Genomic DNA, 11,552 nt, shown 5'->3' with positions numbered 1-11,552 from the left:
TCTCCCTGGATATCGTAGCTGTTGGCTGTAGCCTGGCAGTGAGCCGGTATGACTCGAAGGTTGCGACCTGAGAGCGGGGGGAGTGTGTGTGTGAGTGACTTCCTGGATGCCGTAGCTTAAGGCGGTTGGCCTGATAGCGAGCCGGCATGATTCGTTGGTTGCGACCACGGACGGGGGAAGCACTAAGTTGTGAGCAAATAGTGTCTTTGATGTGAGTATATTGACTAGAGGGAGACCTCGTGGTTCAGTCGGAGGTGTGCGGGCTGTTGCGACAGTTGCACGGGAAACCTTGGCTGATGGTGTTCAGTCTGGTCGGAGGACGTGCGGGCCGTATTGACAGTGGCATGGAGGTCCTTGACGGATGGACGGTGTTGCGGGATTCGAGGACGAATCCTTATTGGTGGGGGAGAATTGTAACATCCGCGAACCAATTTTTGTTGTTTTGGTGTGAGTATCGATCGATACCCTTGTGGCATCGATCGACACCACTATTTCTGGGTTCGTCGGATTTGTTTTAATTCGCGATTTTGGTTTGGTTGGTTTGGTTTAGTTATCTAAACCGAGTATATAAGTGGAGAAGCGACAAATTAAGGGTTTTAGGGTGTCTGGTCGCTGTTTGCAGAGATAGAGAGAGAGGAGAGAGCCTATTGTGGTGTAAAGGAGATTAAAGGAGAAAGATCAGAATCGTTAGGGTTTGGGAGGAAACAATTTCGGCATATCAAATTGTTCTCAAAGGTAATGAAATTTGGTAGGTTTATTCCTAAGTCTTTCATCGTCATTCGCCTTTTTACAGAAGTAGATTTGGATTTAAACTCAATGAGTTATTGGCAGTTTCGTGAGACACGTTTTCTCAGACGCGAGTTGGGACCATCGGAGATTGTAACTGAGATCGTGGTCTCGTGTGGTGCCTGATCGTGCTAAAACTTTGTGGGAAGCTTTGTGACGTCTAGGGGTAGCTTTTCACCGGCGCGATTTGATAGTTAACGGTTGGTTTTTATTTTAGGGATTCGTCTTTGAGACTGTTCTTTTCTGATGTTTTTGTCCAGTTTTGCTATAAGTCGTTTTTGGTTGTGTGGCTTGTTGTAGGGCGTTGCTGGACTGTTTCAGACGTTAGGAGAGTCTCAACTGGTTGTATTCGTTGTTATAATCAGTTGATAAGGTGAGTGCATGACCATGGCTTATCTAAGCCTGAGAATCCTTTGTTGTTCTTGCTTGATTGGTGGTGCTTTGTGGTGTTGTTCTTGCTTGATTGGTGGTGTTAGTGGTGTTGTTCTTGTTTGTGGTGGTTGTGTTATGGTTCTTATAGGTTCCTGAAGGTTTTGGGTGAGGTTGGAACGGATTGGAGATGATTGGAAACGGAGGTTCGTCGTTCGGATTCGTGCAGTTCGCGTCTGCGAAGGGAGTGTCGATCGACACCAGTTAGGTGTCGGTCGACACCATGTTTGGCCAGTGTCGATCGACACCTCCCTGGTGTCGGTCGACACCAAGTTGCTTGTTTCGTGATTTTCCTGGTTTGTTTGTGTTTGGTTGTTATTTGTTAAGCATTGGTTTCTCAGTTGCTTGTGTGTATAGCCCAGTAGATGGGAGGATTGCCTCACTAAGTATTTGTGATAATACTTACGCATCTCAATTGTTGTTTGTGGTGTGCAGGTTTGTGACGTGGAATCATGGCAATGAGGAGGAGGATGATCTAGGGTCTCGTTTGTGTGTTATTGGATTTGTTGGTTATGTTGTTGGAACCTTGGTTAGTGTTATGTTAGGTTGCCGGATAGAAAGGTTAGGAATGTTATTGTATTGATGATGTTGTTGGTTTTGCATTATTGGTATGTTTCCGCTGTGCTTAATGTTATTGCTGGTTTAATGTTAAGTTGTGGTTTGGGTTGGTTAATTAAGTAGTATGGGATGCTTAATTATATATATTGTTTTTAATTAAAAAAAAGAAGGGTTGGGTCGTTTCACCTACTCATGACGCACTAGAAACATCGGTCAAGCAAACAAATCTTGTATTATAATCTCTTTCTTTCTGAGACAAATTTGTGTTGGATCAAAAAGTTCACAAAAGGCCTTAAATATTGAAGAGAAATGGTAAGTCTCATGAAAATAATGATGGTTATGGCTCTGTTAGTGATTGGCGTGAGTGCAGAGACGGGGTTGGAACTATGTAAACGAACAACGTGCAAGACTCAATGTCAAGGCAACAAATTCCAAAGTTCTGGATGTTCTGATTGTCTCTTTGGATGCGCTTGGCCTGGAAGTAATAATAAACAAACCCTCCCTATCTGTCTATAACTCCAAATTATTTGTTTCTATCGCATGGTTTTAGACCCATTGTGCTAAAAAAGTGAAAAAAAAAATGTTTATCTTTTTTCAGGTACCAGCAAAATAGATCAACGTGCTTTGTGTCTCAAGAATTGTGATGTCGGTTGTGGCCCGAGCAACGACTGCTACCAACGTTGTATTAAACGTTGTCCTAGCCTTTTGATTTGAGGTTTACAAGTCCTACAGTTGTGCAACAATTTTTCGATTCTTCCTTCTCGTCAAGTCTGTGATTTTCGGTGGTAATTGACGTGAATAGATTATGTTTTATAAACATCAAAATGATATAAAGAAAAGAGTGTTATTGAAACATTTTGATGGTGTTACAAAAATATATAACTTTTCTTTTTCAGATTTTGATTAATGGATCAGTTTCATGCTTATTATTTCACCAAATTAAATGACGAAAATGTATATGGGAACCAAATGTATGGGAACAACGAAATGAATGGTTTCACTTGTATCTAAATGGACTTACATTGATAGAAATCTATAATTAACAATTTATTAATGTCGAAGAACTCTTAGTGCGCATCAAACAAAAATATATAACTTTTCTTTTTCAGATTTTGATTAATGGATCAGTTTCATGCTTATTATTTCACCAAATTAAATGACGAAAATGTATATGGGAACCAAATGTATGGGAACAACGAAATGAATGGTTTCACTTGTATCTAAATGGACTTACATTGATAGAAATCTATAATTAACAATTTATTAATGTCGAAGAACTCTTAGTGCGCATCAAACTATTTCCTCGTTATAACTGTCGGTAATCTGCGTCGAATCAACAATTCTTGTCGTCGCTATTTCATCGTAATGTTGTCAGGCCTGAATGTTGTATCGTGGCGAGTTTGCAATGCAATTACAGTGAGTTTTAAATACAACGTAAATATGGAGTTTGCGGCATTTATTTTTTCCGCAAGTGTCTGTCTCTAATCTGATTTTTTGTTGGTAGTATAATCACTACAAAAAAAAAGAAAAAAAATGGCTAGCTACACGAAGTATTGGTGAATACATGGTTACACATGCCAAGTATACTATTGTATATTTAACTACACAGAGCATATGTATTACATGACCACATGCATGAACTATATGACGTTATGCGGTCAACATCATAGACATATAATCCAGTACACCGGTCAATTGACTCCGGCAAAGACCGGCGTTGACCAACACTTAAAAAGAAAATTCTAAATTAAAAAAAAAAATTATTATAGTAAATTATTTATGAGTTTTCATGATTAAAAGATATTTTCTATTCAATATCCAAATATTTTTTATATATCTTTAATATATTCATTCTTATAATTAATTACTTTTTATTTTCCAAGCTAAACTAAATAGTTAAATAAAAATCATTTATAATTATTTTCAAAATATAAAAATTAATTTATAATAATCTTCAAGATATAAAATCATTTATAATTATGTTCAAGATATAAAAACAATTTATAATTATTTTCAAAATATATATATATATATATAAATCTCTCATAATCAGATTATTTAATTACTACAAAATCAATAAAATCAAATTCAACTACTTTCATTAGAAAATAATATGCAAAAGATTGAGTATATGACTCTTTACTCTAAATTTTGCATGGTAATTGTTATAAAAAAATTTAGACACTCTTTTCTTTAAAATTTACATACTCAAAATAACATATAAACAACAAAAAATTAACAATATTTACTTTTAACATATGAACATTTTCATTTTTACTCTCTTTTACACAATTACGATATGTTAAATTAATTTTTAGAAATTTTTTTTTAAGGTTTGGGTTCTCTATATTACATTTAGGATATATTTAGGAAATATATTAAAAATATCTTTAGATATTGAATTAACATATAAACTAGGAACGTGTTAGAAGGTTGCTGAGAGTGTTGGATTCGTTTCTTTTGGTCTGAATCTTCCAGCAAAGAGGTGGGTGCATGATCGTGGCTTATCTAAGCTAAGATCTCTAGTTTTTATGTGATTTGGTGCTTATGTGGTTGTTTCTTTGAGTTCTCTATGGTATTTTGTCGCTGCTTTGGCTGGGTTTGGCTTCTGGGAATGCATGGAGCGGATTGGAGAAGATTGGAGGCAAAATTTGGAGTTTTTGATCAAAAGAAATCGCTGCTCGGCATCGGTGTCAGTCGACACTAGTTGGGGTGTCGGTCGACACCAACGTGAGGACGGCTCGAGACTTTGGCGAGTGTCGATCGATGCCATATGGAGGTGTCGGTCGACCCAAACTAGGGTTTTCGGGAGTGTCGGGCAGGGTGTCGGTCGACACCAGATTGTCAGTGTCGATCGACACCATCTGGTGTCGGTCGACACCCTTCTTTCAGCTACAATGGATTTTGCATGATTTGTGTATTGCCTGGTTTGTTTTATTGATTGTTGATTGTGGCATGTAGAGATCTTATTGCTTGTGTGTATAGCCCAGTAGATGGGAGGATTGCCTCACTGAGTGTTTATCAAATACTCATGCATCTCAATTTGTGTTTGTGGTGCAGGTAAAGACAAAGTGTGATCGTGGAATCAAGACAATGAAGAGGAGGATGTTCTAGGGACTCGATTGGATGTTATCTGGCATTGTTAGGTTGCTAGAGTTGAGTCATTAGAAACATTGCTAGGTTGCTGGTTTCATGTTTCTTGTTGTTTGGTATTTGGATATTGCTTATGCTATGATATTGGATTGTTATTAGATTATTATTGGATTATTATTGGATATTGGTTTTGTTATTCCGCTGTTGATTGTGAATGTGGTTAGGTGGCTAGTGGATATGGGACCACTAGTTGTAGTTTATTTATATATATATTATTTATTATTTATTAAAAAAACAGGTCGGTCCTTTCATTTTGGTATTAGAGCCCTTACGGTTCTAGGTTTGGGTTCACTAGGTTTCGGTTGTGATGTTTGGGATTGCATGTCTAGATTGATTATGTGAGTTAGTCAATTGTGTGTGGCATGGAGTCCTAGAACATCCTCTTCGAGCCGACTGTGTGATTCCACAGTGAGTTTATGTTTCTATGTTATATTAGAAATTGTTGCTTAGTCTTCTGTTCATGGTAGTGCAGATGGCTAGAGATGATGCTGTTGCTGGTCGTGGTCATGGACGCGAACGTGGTCGTGGACGCAGACGTGGTCGTGGTATGGGCAGAGTCCCAGAGGCTAGTGAGGCCGAGGACCAGAGTGTGACAGTTGAGGGTGTTGGCGAGTCGCAGGATGTTCCGGGGGATTCAAGGAGTGTGGCCGGAGGGGGCGGTGTTGATGCTCCAGTGGCTGATGATGCTAGGGCTCCAGGTGTGGGAGTTCCAGCGAGAGGAGTCCCTGGTACTGACTTTGCCGCTATGCCAGCACAGGTGTTGGAGCGGTTACCACCAGTGGTACCGGCTCAGGCTCAGGTAGTGCCACCAGTGGTGGCGGAGGAGCGGCAGCCAGTGGCTGCAGATGTGGAAGTTCATGGACGTTATTTGTCTATGCTCAAGGAGATGAGGGGTCTTTTCACTGAGAAGATTTCGGGTGGTACAGATCCTACTGTTGCGGATGCATGGAGGACGAGTGTGGAACGTAACTTCCATACTCTGAGATGTCCTGAGGAGTTTTGGGTGGACATAGGGGTCTACCATTTGAGTGGTGATGCTGAGTTGTGGTGGAGATCAGTGGCTGCTAGGAGAGTGCAGCGGGAGATGACTTGGGCTGACTTTGTCTTGGAGTTCAACCGCAAGTATTTTCCTAGAGAGGCATTGGACCAGTTGGAGGTGCAGTTCCTTCAGTTATCTCAGTGGACACGGTCAGTGCGGGAGCTGGACTTGGAGTTCAGTCGACTTCTATGTTATTGGGGTCAGGCTATAGAGTCTGAGGAGGCTCAGATCAGGAGGTTTTTGAGGGCTCTACGTGATGATTTGAGAGTTCACTGTAGAGGGCAGAGTTATGCTACGCGTGCAGAGCTGGTTGAAACTGCAGCAGAGATTGAGGAGGATATCCGGGCACAGACAGTGGCGGTTAGTCCAGCAGTTCAGCCTTGTAAGGCTCAGCAGCAGGGTGGTTCCAGCAGGGGCGGTAGGCCTGCACAGGGAACCAAGAGGAGGTGGGAGGCTACGCAGACGCAGAGTGGTGTGAGTTGCTTCAAGTGTGGGAGCAAGAATCACAAGGTTGCTTGTTGTCACAAGAGGAGTGCTCCGACGACGGGGCCTTGGGTATGTTATCATTGTAGGGAGACAGGGCACATCAGGCCCTTTTATCTTAAGTTGCAGCAGTGGCAGCGTTGCAGCAGGTGCAGCCTGGAGGTCAGCAGGTGGCACAGATTGAGCAGGCACCACGGGTTTACACGACAGTAGAGACTGGTGGAACCAGTGCCGGGGCGATCACAGGTATAATTTCTCGTACTTAAACTTTGTGAATTTTAGTAGGTTCAGATTTTATGTTTTTCCTGTGATAAAGTGTTAGGTTCTCAACACATGAGGTTTGTGTAGGGACCTTGTTGGTGGGCGGGTTGAAGTCCCATGTTATGTTTGATTCTGGAGCTTCTCATAGCTTCATTACTCCGGAGTGTGCAGAGTTTGCGGGAATCAGAGGGGATCCCGGAGAGCGTACAGGAGTTGTTAGAGTTGATGGAGGCAAGTTCCTGAGAGTTATTGGACGAGCTAGGGGAGTTGATATTCAGATCGCAGAAGAGTCGTGGCCAGCGGATTTGCTTATCAGTCCAGTGGAGTTGTATGATCTTATTCTCGGGATGGATTGGTTGCATCGGCATATGGTGCATTTGGTTTCCATCGGGGTAGATTGGAGTTTGACCGTCCAGGAGGGAAGTTGGTTTTTCAGGGTATTAGACCGACTTCGGGGAGTCTCTTGATCTCAGCCATTCAGGCTGGAAAGATGATCGAGAAGGGCCGTGAGGCTTATTTGGTTACTATATCTATGCCATAGTCAGTGGGAAAGTCTACGGTTAGCGGTATTCCGGTAGTAGTTTGAGGATGTGTTTCAGTCTTTGCAGGGATTACCACCATCTCGGTCGGATCCTTTTACCATTGGAATGGAACCGGGGACGACACCGTTATCCAAGGCTCCTTACAGAATGGCTCCAACAGAGATGGCAGAGCTGAAGAAGCAGCTAGAAGATTTGTTGAGTAAGGGATTCATCCGTCCTAGTGTATCACCGTGGGGAGCGCCGGTGTTGTTTGTGAAGAAGAAGGATGGGAGTTTCAGGTTGTGCATTGATTATCGGGGTTTGAACCGGGTTACTGTGAAGAACAAGTACCCTCTTCCTAGGATCGATGAGTTGTTGGATCAGTTGAGGGGTGCTACTTGGTTCTCTAAGGTAGATCTGGCGTCGGGTTATCATCAGATACCGATAGATGAGGCAGATGTGAGGAAGACTGCTTTCAGGATGAGATATGGGCATTATGAGTTTGTGGTGATGCCTTTCGGGTTGACTAACGCACCAGCAGCGTTATGAGATTGATGAACAGCGTGTTTCAGGAGTTTCTGGATGTGTCTGTCATCATTTTCATCGACGATATCCTAGTATATTCCAAGAGTCCTGAGGAGCATGCAGTGCATTTGAGGGCAGTTCGGGAGAAGCTGCGGGAGCAGAAGTTGTTTGCAAAGTTGAGCAAGTGTAGTTTCTGGCAGCGTGAGATGGGATTTCTAGGTCATATTGTTTCTGCAGAGGGGGTTTCTGTGGATCCAGAGAAGATTCAGGTTATCAGAGATTGGCCTAGACCGCAGAATGCCACAGAGATCAGGAGTTTCCTTGGGTTGGCAGGTTACTACAGGAGGTTTGTGTAGGATTTTGCAAGTAGAGCACGCCCTATGACTAAGTTGACAGGGAAGGATGTTTCTTTTGTTTGGTCACAGGAGTGTGAGGAGGTCTTTGAAAGCCTTAAGGAGATGTTGACTACTACGCCAGTGTTGGCTTTGCCTGAGCAGGGAGAACCCTATGTGGTTTATACTGATGCATCTAGAGTTGGTTTGGGGTGTGTGCTGATGCAACATGGGAAGGTGATTGCCTATGCTTCGCAGCAGTTGCGGAAGCATGAGGGAAACTATCCTACTCATGATTTGGAGATGGCTGCTGTAGTTTTTGCCCTGAAGATTTGGAGATCTTATCTTTATGGTGCAAAGGTACGGGTGTTTACAGATCATAAGAGCCTGAAGTATATAGTCACTCAGCCTGAGTTGAATTTGAGACAGAGGCGGTGGATGGAGCTTGTGGCGGATTATGATTTGGAGATAGCCTATCACCCTGGTAAGGCTAACATGGTTGCAGATGCTCTGAGTCGGAAGAGGGTAGCTTCAGCTCAGGAGCCGGAGATGGTGTCTCTGGTAGGAGAGATCAGTGCTTTGAGCTTGTGTGCTGTTTCACAGGAACCATTGGGTTTGGAAGCAGTGGATAGAGCAGATCTTCTAAGTAGGGTGCGGTTGGCTCAGAAGAAGGATTTGGGGCTGGTGAATGCCTCAAAAGATGTGGATTCAGAGTATCAGGTCTCAGATAATGGTACTATCTTGGTGAACGGTCGGGTTTGTGTGCCCAAGGATGAGGAATTGAGACAGGAGATCCTGAGGGAGGCTCATGCGAGCAGATTTTCTATTCATCTAGGAGCGACTAAGATGTACCGTGATCTCAAGAGGTACTATCACTGGGTCGGGATTAAGAAGGATGTAGCTAGTTGGGTCTCGAGGTGTGATGTGTGTCATCTAGTGAAGGCTGAGCATCAGATTCCTGGCGGTCTACTGAAGAGTTTACCCATTCCTGAGTGGAAGTGGGATATGATCACCATGGATTTTGTGCTAGGATTGCCAGTGTCACGGACCTTTGATGCTATTTGGGTCATTGTGGACCGGTTGACTAAGTCAGCACATTTTCTGGCCATTAAGAAGACTGATGGAGCAGCGGTCTTGGCTAAGAAGTATGTGAGAGAGATAGTCATATTGCATAGGGTGCCAGCGAGCATTGTGTCTGATAGGGATTCTAAGTTCACTTCAGTGTTCTGGACGGCATTTCAGGCAGAGATGGGCACTAAGGTGCATATGAGTACAGCTTATCATCCCCAGACAGATGGACAGTCTGAGAAGACGATCCAAACGCTGGAGGATTTGCTGAGGATGTGTGTGTTGGATTGGGGTGGCCATTGGGCAGATCACCTGAACCTGGTAGAATTTGCTTACAACAACAGTTATCTGGCGAGTATTAAGATTGCTCCTTATGAGGCTTTGTATGGGAGACCATGTCGTACACCGTTATGCTGGACTCATGTGGGGGAGAGGAGCATGTTTGGTGCTAGTTTTGTTCAGGAGACCTCAGAAAAGATTCGGGTTCTCAAGATGAACATGAAGGAGGCTCAGGATAGGCAGAGGAGTTATGCTGATAGGAGGAGGAGAGATCTTGAGTTTCAGGTAGGAGACAGAGTGTACCTCAAGATGGCAATGTTGCGGGGTCCGAACAAGTCAATGTCAGAGACGAAGTTGAGTCCGAGGTATATGGGACCGTTCAGAGTGATTGAGCGGGTTGGACCAGTGGCATATAGACTGGAGTTACCTGAGGTTATGCGTGCATTCCATAAGGTTTTCCATGTGTCTATGTTGCAGAAGTGTCTCCGTGAAGGTGAGCACGTGTTGGCTAAGATTCCAGAGGATCTTCAGCCTAACATGACATTGGAGGTGAGACCAGTTAGGGTTCTCGAGAGGAGGATCAAGGAACTTCGGAAGAAAAAGATTCTTTTGATGAGAGTCTTGTGGGACTGTGATGATGTTGAGGAGCAGACTTGGGAGCCTGAGGCGAAGATGAAGGCAAGATTCAAGAAGTGGTATGAGAAGCAAGCCGCGACTTGAGCTTGTTTAGCCTAGTCCCATCTGTAATCCGTGGCTGGAGCGGAAATGGAGTATTCCAGTCCATCTCTCTTGTTTACTCGGTCGCTTGGGGAGGTTGGTTGTGCGACTCAGTAACAAGATGAGGTGGTGCTCGGGGTACAAAGTTTCCGTGAGCGAGGTTTTGGAGGAAAGTTTCCTGAAATAGAAATTTCCAAAAATAGAAAGTGCTAAATATGGAAAGTTTTTCGGGAGTTGGAATTTGTCCATTTTTAGCGGTGGAGAGCCTTAAAGGGGCTTGTGTGGCCTTAGTGACGGACTTTTGAGTCAGTGTGCCCGTGTGTGGCGGTCTTTTTAGATATTGTGTGGCCTTTGTGGCGGGCTGTTTAGCCATTGTGTGGCCTTTGTGGCGGGCTGTTTAGCCGATTGTTTGGCCTTTGTGGTGGGCTATTTAGCCAATTGTTTAGCCTTTGTGGCAGGCTGTTTAGCCAGAGTGCCTGTTTAGGCGGTCCTTCGGGACAGATGGTCTTTGTGACGGTCCTTCGGGACGAGTGGCCTTGGTGGCGGTCCTCTTTAGGACATTTTGTTTGGCCTTGGTGGCGGTCCTCTTTAGGACATTTTGTTTGGTCTTTGTGGCGGCCCTTGTGGCATGTATATGATCCTTGAGTGGTCATGAGTTATTCCAGTGAGGGGATATGTGGTTGGTAGGAAATTGAGATGTTTTACGCAAGCCACAGGAAGGAAACCTGGATAGGGATAGGACTCAGACGTGTTCAGAATTGTTTGCTCGCGACTCTTGGAGGACTTAGGTTCTCCTAGTACTGCCATATTCAGAGACTTTGTGGCTTGGGAATATGGTTGGTATATCAACTTTGGATGACGATCCGGGGGGCGCTGTAGGGTGGCAACCCGAGAGACGAGTTGGATTTTTTCTTATATTATATGGCATGCGGGTTTAGGCCCGATGAGGAGCCAATATTATGGCATGCAGACTTAGGTCTGATGAGGAGCCAACAAAAACTCAAGGTTTATGCCTATGGGTAAAGGAAAGTCCAAAAGTCGAGAGCGAATGAAGCATGGAGCGTGAGTCTATCGCCTAGAGGGGACCTTCTGTAGATCAGTCGGAGGAGTGCGGGCCGTGGAGACGGTTGCACGAGAGTCCTTGGCTGATGGTCGTATGAGATTCGAGGACGAATCTAGATTAGTGGGGGAGAATTGTAACACCCGCAAACCAATTTTTGGTAAATTGGTGGGGGTGTCGATCGACACCACAAGAGGTGTCGATCGACACTATTTGTTTCGGGTTCGACCGCTTTGATCTAATTATCGATTTCTGGCCGGTTTGGTTTAAGGAAACCATCGAACCGAGGTTTAAAAGGGGGAAAACAACCTAGGGTCGTGTGTTTTGTTGATTTACGCCGC

The 11,552-nt window shown here is 43.8% G+C and overlaps 1 protein-coding gene across 1 annotated transcript; it reads left to right on the top strand.

Moving 5' to 3' along the window:
* Positions 1 to 1,983: 1,983 nt before the first annotated feature.
* On the top strand, positions 1,984 to 2,542 carry LOC104773954 (uncharacterized). Its single transcript, XM_010498625.2, has 2 exons — positions 1,984 to 2,254; positions 2,372 to 2,542. The coding sequence occupies exons 1-2, from the start codon at positions 2,083 to 2,085 to the stop codon at positions 2,485 to 2,487; spliced, it is 288 nt and encodes a 95-aa protein (XP_010496927.1). The 5' UTR covers positions 1,984 to 2,082; the 3' UTR covers positions 2,488 to 2,542.
* Positions 2,543 to 11,552: the final 9,010 nt, after the last annotated feature.

The sequence above is a fragment of the Camelina sativa genome, chromosome 5, assembly GCF_030686135.1.
Source record: "Camelina sativa cultivar CO46 ecotype springtype chromosome 5, ASM3068613v1".
Taxonomy (NCBI): Eukaryota; Viridiplantae; Streptophyta; class Magnoliopsida; order Brassicales; family Brassicaceae; genus Camelina; species Camelina sativa.
Note: the sequence above shows the minus strand (reverse complement) of the source record. Positions and strands in the feature narration are given on the sequence as shown.

Coding starts and splice junctions, on each gene's coding strand:
- LOC104773954 (XM_010498625.2), top strand. CDS start 2,083: ATGGTAAGTCTCATGAAAATAATGATGGTTATGGCTCTGTTAGTGATT. Junction 2,255..2,371: donor TGGATGCGCTTGGCCTGGAA/GTAATAATAAAC, acceptor ATCTTTTTTCAG/GTACCAGCAAAATAGATCAA.